The sequence below is a fragment of the Miscanthus floridulus genome, chromosome 5, assembly GCF_019320115.1.
Source record: "Miscanthus floridulus cultivar M001 chromosome 5, ASM1932011v1, whole genome shotgun sequence".
In the NCBI taxonomy this organism is placed as follows: Eukaryota; Viridiplantae; Streptophyta; class Magnoliopsida; order Poales; family Poaceae; genus Miscanthus; species Miscanthus floridulus.
The window spans coordinates 15,052,515-15,062,305 of record NC_089584.1 but is presented as its reverse complement, the minus strand read 5'-3'; the positions used below and the strand labels follow the sequence as shown (position 1 = coordinate 15,062,305).

Genomic DNA, 9,791 nt, shown 5'->3' with positions numbered 1-9,791 from the left:
CTAAACGAGTTCGTAACACTAGGGGTGTTACAATGTGCAGTAAGGGGAGCTTGGAGGCAACGCCACGTCGCCACTGTGAGTGAGACTACTACAAGGTGGAGAGGGGTGACTTCTGAACTTTTGCTATGCTTGTTCTTTAGTTTTGCTATATATCATGCCCGGCGACAAAAAAAAAACCCCCTCTTAGGTCTGTGAGCATTTTATTGAATTTTTTTTTAAAGACAAGATTCACACCCAAAGTAAAAAGTGTTGTAAGAATCAGATGATATATTCCTTCCCCACACCTAAATTTTTAGTTACATCAGTTGTACCTAGAAATTGGACCTAAATAATTACCATAACTATGGTAGTTGAGTCATAGCAAACTTAAAGTTGACAGTAACTAAATTCAGGACGTGGATGCGCAATTGTTTCACCTTAATTTAGTTTGCCCCATTCCATTTATACTATTTAGATAGAAAGAAGAAAGGGAAACCAAAAAAAAATGAAAGCCTGTTGGAAGAAGTATCACGCGGGTACGAATTGAAGGCATTCTTCTTTAAAGAAAAGGGAGGAAAAAAATCTATACACCCTGTTCGCTTGATCGTATCAACCATGCTTATTAGTCATGATACAATATTTTTCTCTCACAACAAAACAACATCAGCCGGCTTATAAGCCACAGAAACGATCAAGCGAACAGAGTGAACGTGCTGACTCAACCATACTTATTTTCTGTAAGAGAAGGAAAGCGTATGATTTTCCTCTTCATTTTTTTGGTAGGGGCAGACGGGCAGTTGGTCCCTGTTGAAAAGAAATTCAGAATCAGCATTTTAAAGATTTTTGTAACGTGCAAGTGCACAGGTCGAAACAATCCTGTACTAGTATAACAGAAATGGCGATCGGCTGATAGCGGATCAGGCTGCCGGGTCCACACCAAAGATTCATTCCATCACTAGGACTTGGTGAGCAGAAGATTGCAAAGAAAAATAGGAGGAAACAACATCAACACTGTGTGTGTAACAACCGTACCTTTTTTTCACCTACATACCGTCATACCTTGCTTAACAAAGGTGTCCTAGTAACCTCCTACGAGTATCGTAGGACGTCTGCATTCTGTTGGCAAGGGGCAAAGGGCAGGGTCAAGGAATTAATTTAGGCCCTGTGTTGATCCATGGTAAAACTTTAGCCCTACATTTTTAGTTCTATTTTTGCCATGGGGATCAAATATGGGGGCTAAAAGTAAGTAAATGACTAAAAACTGGGCTAAAAACTTTTGCTCCCAAAGAGGCCCTAAACTAGGCTAAACTCCCTCGGGGCGGGCGCTAGACGCCCTATATCCCTTGCCGCTCACATGCATGGTTGTGCATGGGTAATTAAATAAGAGTAAATCAGTCATTGTAGATTAGAGAACTAAAGATTAGCTCATAGATCCAAACAGCTCAGTCGAACTAGTCCTTAACTAGGACGAGTGATCCAGACACCACAGTTAAGTTTCACCGTAAAATTAGGAGGCGATCAGTGCCGGGGCTCCCAAGTCAAACAGGTGCCCAGCCCGGACGTCGGACGACGCACACTATTACAGTGACACACGGCATCACACGGCTCTGCTGCTGCAAGCTGCCGCGTGCGGGCAGTAAAAACGTGACAGGGCGTGCGTACATGTGTGTACCAGGGGACGTGAACACAATCGTAGACGAATTTTCCTGCTGGCCTGCATACTCTGCTTCGACACCGATGGTGTGTGGTCTGTCATCTGTGTGCCTCTGTGTCTGCGGTGTGGTGTCGTCGTCCTAGGCTTCGGCTGCTGTCCGTCCCCAAACCAAACAAACATTCTCGACAGACCGCAGCAAATCTCCCTTCCCCTGCCGCTGCTGTGCGGTGTCCGTAACTGAACCTGTCAGGATCATATCGCGCCGGCGTTAGTCAGCCTGTTCGTTTGCCAGTTAATAGTATTTTTCTTTCATAACAAATCAGTATTAATTGGACTTATCAACCCATAAATCAACCAACGAACAGGCTGAGTAAAGACAGCCGCGTGGCGTATTGCAGGATTACTTAAAATACTTACCATAACTAGGAGCAGTATAATTGTCTCTCACAGGAAAATTGGTTAACAAGGCAGGCTGACGGACACTGTAGATCCTGTTGCGGCCGCTTTTACGTACTCAACCGCCAGCACCAGCCCGCTGAGCTGAGCTGAGCGTCCCTTGCAAGACTGGTGGTTGGCCAAGGTATATTTGCACGTTCTCCGCGGTGGTAGTGGCCTGTACGACCCATCCCTCTCCGGCAAAGGCAAAAAAGAAAAAGGTACGGCGCCATGTGTGCGGCTACGTACGAGATCGATCTTCCTTGCCTGTCCATGTAACGACGCGGCTCATGCGCCGCCCGGGAATCCTATGATGGCCTGCATGCATTTCATTTTGTTTCCACTGCAACAACCAGCAACGCAATGCGACACAGAGACCCGGTGCGTAAAATACTCGCCGTAGGACAAACAGGCATTGCATTTGCATGCCATGCCGACTAGCTCTCTGTGTCTGTGTACCCACCGAGTACTGGCAGCAGTTTTAACGGAGGGAAGTATCCAAACGCGTGTCTCTGTTCTCGGGATGGAAGAGAGGAGAAATGAGAGGACGGCTGCAGCCTTTTTGTGTTGTAGGCTTATCACCATCGCTTCTTGGCTAGAACCGACAGTGATAGATCCCTATCACTGTCGGCTCTTGGCTTAAACCGGCAGTGATGAGTGCCCGCCAAAACACTGCCGGTTCAAGCGACAAACCGGCAGTGATGTGGTCCTTCACTGCCAATTTTAGCCCAGCCCCAATCATTTTTTCATTTTCAAGCTCATAACCAGCAGTGAAGGTACATCACTGCCGGTTCTCACAAATCCGACAGTGATGAGGCTAGCAGTGATGTGCAAATCTGGCGTAGTGTTTGGACATCAGGTCTTCTTCTTGTTAGGGTCTCCTCCCTTCTTCTGCTGACCTTTGGACTTGTCACCCTGCTTGGCACTTCTCTTATATGCTGTTGACCTCCCCAGCTTTGTTGCAGTTGTAGGTGGCAGTGGTCTTGTGGTTGGCAGGATTGGTCCTTCTTAGCTCTTGAGCATAGTCCCACATCAACTTATATTGCTCTGCTTCATCACACATTACCCTTTTCATTGCTATTCTTCTAGCTCTCGCAAGCTTTGTCCTAGCTGGTGTCAGATTCCACTCTTGTTGCCCTATTCTAGCAAAATTCCCTAGTGTCATCTTCTTATCAGCTCTGAAAGATTCCAAGTACTTATCAGCAAGCCAATTGGATGTGCACCTCTTTAATACCCACTTCTTATGGCAGTTGTGCTCACCACAAAAAGTCTTTATCATCATTCCATGAGCCCTCCTATCATCTGAAGCATACAAATTCCAAGGACATCCTTTCTCACATATGGCTCGCAGCCTCTTCTTCTCATTCCTTGGCATCTTAATATCCACCCTATGCTTCATACTATATTCTGTAATAGCCTTCCTTAGCAACTCTACAGACTCAAAGATCATTCCTACTTTGAACACTGGATTGTCCAAGTCTTCATGCTTGAATGACTTGAAATTGAATGTGACATTGTTTTCAGCATCAGAGTTTAGAACCATTAACCCTTCATCATCAGTTGAGAAATCCCCATCACCTCTGCCCACCACAACTTAAGCTCTCTTTCCCTTGGGTACCTTCTTTCCCTTGGCAACTCCTTGATCAACCACTTGATCATCAACATTATCCATGAATAGATCATCATCTTCATTAGCCAGATCATAATCACAATGATCAAAGCAGTGAACTTGCCCACCAACATAGGCCCGATTAACTCATGTTCCAGTAAAAAAACCTCCATGATGCATCTCAACTATGAACTCACCACTATCAGCTCCTAAAATTGGAAAGATTGCTAACAAATTAGGGAAGATTCATACAAACCAAGACATCTAACATTATTGGGAGAAATAACAGTTCAATCACAAACCCTAGACGAACCAAAATCATAAAAGATGGTAAACATTTGCCATTCCGATTCTCAACACCATGTAACTACATTCAATGCGAAGACCAAGATTATCACGAAATGAGCTCAAGGAGATTCACTCACCATACACAGGTTGGCCTTGCCCTTTCGGCCGCAACACCGCCACCATCGTGCAGATTCACCACGACCACCGTGGGAATCCGCACACCACCGGGCTTCAGCGTCACTCCTCCGCCGTGTTGACCTCCTAACTTGCCGGCGATTGCCTCCACTAGCGGCCGCCCCACGTGCTCCCTGCGAGTTCGTGTGTCCGTGACGGCGGACTCGAAGAGGTGAAGTACTGGGAAGAGAATATGAAAAGAACTGGGTGGCCTCTCTGCTTATTTGCACGCCCCAAACCAGGCTCACGCGCGGCTCACGTACGCTTGGACACAGTCAGCGCCACGCTGTCCACGCCACGTCGGCCAAAACCTTGTTCCGATGAGTTATGGACCTAAGTGGCATATTTAAACAATATTAGGGGGGCCAGAAGTACAATTTGAGAGTTTGTGGACCTAAGTGGCACCCTAAGACAAGTTCAAGGGCCTACGATGCATTTTACTCTTGCAAGATTACTTAAAATGCTTACCGTACCTAGGAGTAGTATAATTGCCTCTCACGGGAAAATTGGTTAACAAGGAAGGCTGACAGGTACTGTAGATCCTGTTGCGGCCGCTTTTACGTACTCAACCGCCAGCACCAGCCCGCTGAGCTGAGCTGAGCGTCCCTTGCAAGACTGGTGGTTGGCCAAGGTATATTTGCACGTTCTCCGCGGTGGTAGTGGCCTGTACGGTAAGGCGCCATGTGTGCGGCTACGTACGAGATCGATCTTCCTTGCCTGCTTGCGCCGCCCGGGAATCCTCTGATGGCCTTGCATGCATTTCATTTTGTTTCCACTGCAACAACCAGCAACGCAATGCGACACAGAGACCCCGTGCGTAAAATACTCGCCGTAGGACAAACAGGCATTGCATTTGCATGCATGCCGGCTAGCTCTCTGTGTCTGTGTACCCACCGAGTACTGGCAACAGTTTTACTGATCGAGCACACATGCACATTGCGTGCAGAATTAGTTGCGTGTCAAATGTTGTCCGGCTTTGTGTCGCGTACGAAATTTCAATTACCGACGAGCGAGTACTAACTTCCTAGCCTTTTTTTGTTCTTCCTTCTTGATCTAGTAACACCGCGACCACATTTATTGTGGAATCCGGTTACATGCACGATGATGTTTTGGGGTTGCATCTGTTCATACAGATACAGCAGTACATTTTGCTACAGGGTGAAGGTACAAAGTGGCAACAACGGAGATCCCCAGATGCCACGACCATCCATCGGATCATGCGTGCATCTGATCTGCCTTCCTTTTTTTTTGTCAAGTCGCGTCGATCGAGCTGACATCGAGGGCCCAAGTTGTCCGTCCTGCATACGGAGTAGTAGTACTCCTACTCTGCAAGTATATGCAGGAGTATGGCTATGTTTAGTTCGTAAAATTTGAAAAAATTTGGCTACTATAGTACTTTTGTTTTTATTTAGCAATTAGTGTTTAATCATGAACTAATTAGTCTTAAAACGTTCGTCTCGCAATTTCCAACCAAACTGTGCAATTAGTTTTTTTTCGTCTATATTTAATGCTCCATACATATATAGCAAGATTTGATGTGATGGCTACTGTAGCACTTTTTGAAAAACTTTTTGGGAACTAAACAAGCCCTATGTATGGATCATATCTCTCAGTCTGAGTGACACCACCAAAGTGTGGTGTGGCAGATCTAGAAGCAAAGGAACACAGACGCAGCCGGTAGCCAGTTCTATGTCACACCGACCTGCGGGCCATTGCTCGGAGGGACCCACTCCATGTGTACCCAGAGCCTTCTTCCCATGCCCTATGGTAGCATTTCTTTAGCATACAAGACACCACCGGAGAGCAGAGCCCTTGAGTACTCCTACGCTGTAACATAACAGCAGAGAGAAAACACGCTTACTCCTATACAGTCAGCAGCTAGTCCAATTACAATTACTCGATAGTCCTTATCGATTAACAGGGTACTTATGGAAAAGAAAAGAGGGAGGCCATGAAAAAAAGGATGAGTAGAAGTAGGTAACGGTGTCTCTTCAAGAGTGTGTGCTGTCAGCGAATGCCTTTTTTTTTTGTCCTCTCGTCTTGCAACTGAAGCAACACCGATGAGTGATGAGTGAGAGAGTGGTGAGTGGCACAAGTCCAAATCTTGATCCGGAAGCAAAGGCCGTGCATGTTCTAGTACTAGACTTTTGACCACCCCAAGCATTTCGGTGGAGTCCATGGGATCCAATGCCAGTCTGCGCCGGAGCTGGAGTGAAGCTCCGCCAAAAAGCCTGCAGCTGGGAAAAAAAGGCAGCGAGGGGAGGATTGCTTTGTTCTGTTGCTCATCTCTGCCCTTCTTCTAGGCTGTCGTCTGTCTTTGTTTGCCCCTCCAAATTAATAAAGAATGGAGTGGAATGGATGCAGCAACGTCATCATGATGCGGAGTACGTCCTGTAAATAAACCTCCCTCCATCCGTGTCGGTCATCTCCGTCTCTACTGGCAACCGAAATACTCCTGCTTTAAATACAACCAACGGCTGTGTATGTTGCCGACTTTTTTTTTCTTTTTTTACTGTGCACTATCTGAACTCACGCACTAACTCATATCATATGCACATACCCCTAGTGCGCAAGCTAGACCTACCACCTATAACTAAGGTTAAGAGAACATGAATGAAATATATGACAGTGATGATATGTCCGTGCGAGGCAACTGAAATTATTAAGAGAAACCATGTTTTCGATGAGACATCCGGTGCAGATGCTAGGCATCAAACCCGGGCAGGTGGCCTGCACACCCGCAGCGCACACCAACTGAGCTAGCACTCAGTTCTCGTGTATGTTGCCGACTTGCCGCTGCAGGTGACGCATAACGGATATTGTACAGTTCATGTGTGCGTACGTGTCCACTTGCTGCGATGCCCAAGGACAGTGCGTGTTACGGGGGTCCATTTTAACACGGTATATATATATATACATATATATATATATATATATATATATATATATATATATATATATATATATATACACACGGCGGTGAAAATGACTTGAGGGGTTATTGCGTATCTCGCCGGCCCGGCCTCACGGCGAGTTCGTAAATCGTGTGAGCGTGAGGCATGGCGCCGTTCGGCTGGTAAGAAAACAAGCTGAAATTCACTGTTTATGGGTGAAATTCACTGTTCACGCCGCGCCATATATTCTGGCGCCGAGCTTAGGGCCACGTTGACGGTGTGGACGCTGACATGGCAGCCAGCTCGGCGCCGTGGATCTTGGTGCCGTGGATCTTGATGCCGAGCTCGGCGCCAACAATCCTGACGCCAAGCCCTCTCTTACATATGGGCCTTCACTTCCTTTCTCTCTTCCTCTCTCTTTCTCTCTAATGAGCCGTCACCGTTGTCGCACCGTCCCCGCCCGCGCCCGCTCCGTCGCGCCCGCGCCCTCGGCGGCCGGCCGCGCCCGCGCCGGCCATCCCCGGCCGCGCCCGCGCCTGCGCCGTCCCCTGGCCTTGCAGCGCCCGGCCACGCCAGGTAAAAATTATGAATATGCAATATAGGTACTTAGTTAGCTTTGATTATAATGTAGTAGTTCGATTATTTGTTATTTACTAGTAAATGTGATGACTCAGGTAGTTGATCTAGTGAGATAGATATGTAGATAGATAGAAACATAGATACATAGGTACATAGATATAGTTAGATATGTAGATAGATAGAAATATAGATACATAAGTACATAGACATAGCTATTTTATGAGTACACTGTATATATATACGCAGTTATTATCTTATTTACTTAGTTTATAGTTAGAAAGTACTTGTTAGGTACTATCTATTGTCTAATTTGGACTAAAGGACATGTGTTTCGTTATGTGTTTGAACTAAATGGACAACCTAGTGACCATATATCATGGAGGCACCGTTGATTGTGATCGCTATGGATATGTTGAGTTTGTTAACATGCAAAGCGTGCCTGTGCTATTCAATGATAGACCTTCATTTAGTGAGATGGTTGCAAGGGCTCGGGAGGAGCTGCATTGCCTTGGAGATGATGATGATGGCATTGCAGTTGAGGGTGTACTGCACCTAGGTTCTCCTCCCAACATCCTCAGGCGAATAATCCCAATTGGGTGTGCGGATCAGTGGGAGAACTATGTGAGATCGACTATGAAGAGCCAGCTGCAATGTTTGGACGTGGTTGTGCGTCGGGTGTTAGTTGATCCCATCCCTCATGGGTTTTCCCCACCAATGGGTCAGCAACCACACTTCGACCCTCCCGTCCCGGAACCTGATATGGATGTGGAGGTTGCACCTATAGTTTCCGATGCTTAATCTACCCCTAATGAGGTAGTTGGAGATGCTTGTCAGACTCATGATATTGTGACAGATCCTCCTCATGAGATCCCTTTGATACAGAATCATCCGAGTAAGTGTCTTATCCGCATGGTTATTGGGAGCTTACCCCCTTCCTTACATTCATTTCTTTCATTCTTTCCTTATTTCTCTACTTATGTTGGAGGAGACATTCCTAACAATGTGGATGTGCCCCCTGTTGCTGTGCAAGTGCGCTGTGGAGATGGATTCCGTGGCTCTAATAATGTTGAAATTATGAATGATTCGGAGCCATATGAGATGGAAAGGGCTCTTGATTCTGATGATGATCGCCCTATTGGAGAGCTGACAGAGAGTGATGTTGAGATGCTGAGGCATATCTTTTCCGGTCGCCGTGATCCAAGAGTTCACGAGTTCAGCGATTTTGCTCATTCCGATCAGGCGTGTGCAGAAGGACATGATGATGAGCTCCTAGAAGCTCCTGATGCCGGCCCTAACATGGTAATTGAGAATGGGAGGGTATTCAAGGACCTCCCTGCATTGAAGAGGTGGTTGCGGGCGTTTGTAGTGATACGAAAGAGACCTTACAAGGTCTTGCATTCATATGCGAAGCGCCATTACATAGTTGTGTATGACAAGGAACGCTGCCCATGGAGGGTTTGTACAAGAAAGCAAAAGGTCATCGGAAAGTGGAAGATCACAAAAGTTATCGGGCCACACAATTGTGTTGATCATGTGCTGACTCTGAAGCATCGACAGTTGACATCTACCCTCATTGCCAAACGGTTGATGGGAATATTGTAGGGAGAACCCAACATGAAGGTTAGGACAATTATCAGGACCAGTGAGGCGTTGTATGGAGGTTATGTGATAAATTATGGTAAAGCTTGGAGGGCTAAGCAGCGAGCGTGGAAGATGATATATGGGGACTGGGAGGATGGGTATGAGCAGGTGCCAGTACAGACACTTTGCAGATGAATCTAGGCTTTTCAGTAATAGTGAACGAATCTAGGCTTTTTAGACAATGAAAATAGACTTTTCAGTTACAAGGACGAGGAGTACGATGACAGCAGCGATTTATCACTTCACTTATATAGTACACCAATAGCATCTAGGCTTTTCAGTAACAGCGAACGAATCTAGGCTTTTTAGATAATGAAAATAGACTTTTCTGTTACAAGGACGAGAAGTACGATGACAACAGCGATTTATCACTTCACTTACATAGTACACCTATAGCATCTAGGCTTTTCAGTGATTTATCATGTCAACGACGAATAGACTTTTCAGAAAACGAATCTAGGCTTTTCAGTGTCCATTGAAATAGGCTCTTCAGTGAAACTAATTAAGCTTCTTGTGACCAGTTATAACACATTGAAAC

General features: G+C 46.1%; 1 protein-coding gene across 1 annotated transcript; it reads right to left on the bottom strand.

Annotated features, from left to right (window-relative positions):
• Positions 1-2,999: 2,999 nt before the first annotated feature.
• LOC136454285 (uncharacterized) lies at positions 3,000-3,611 on the bottom strand. The gene has a single exon (XM_066454755.1). The coding sequence runs from the start codon at positions 3,609-3,611 to the stop codon at positions 3,000-3,002; it is 612 nt and encodes a 203-aa protein (XP_066310852.1).
• Between the last annotated feature and the right edge of the window lie 6,180 nt (positions 3,612-9,791).

What these genes read in the sequence shown, in the direction of transcription:
- LOC136454285 (XM_066454755.1), bottom strand. Translation starts at nt 3,611, where the DNA reads ATGGTTCTAAACTCTGATGCTGAAAACAATGTCACATTCAATTTCAAG.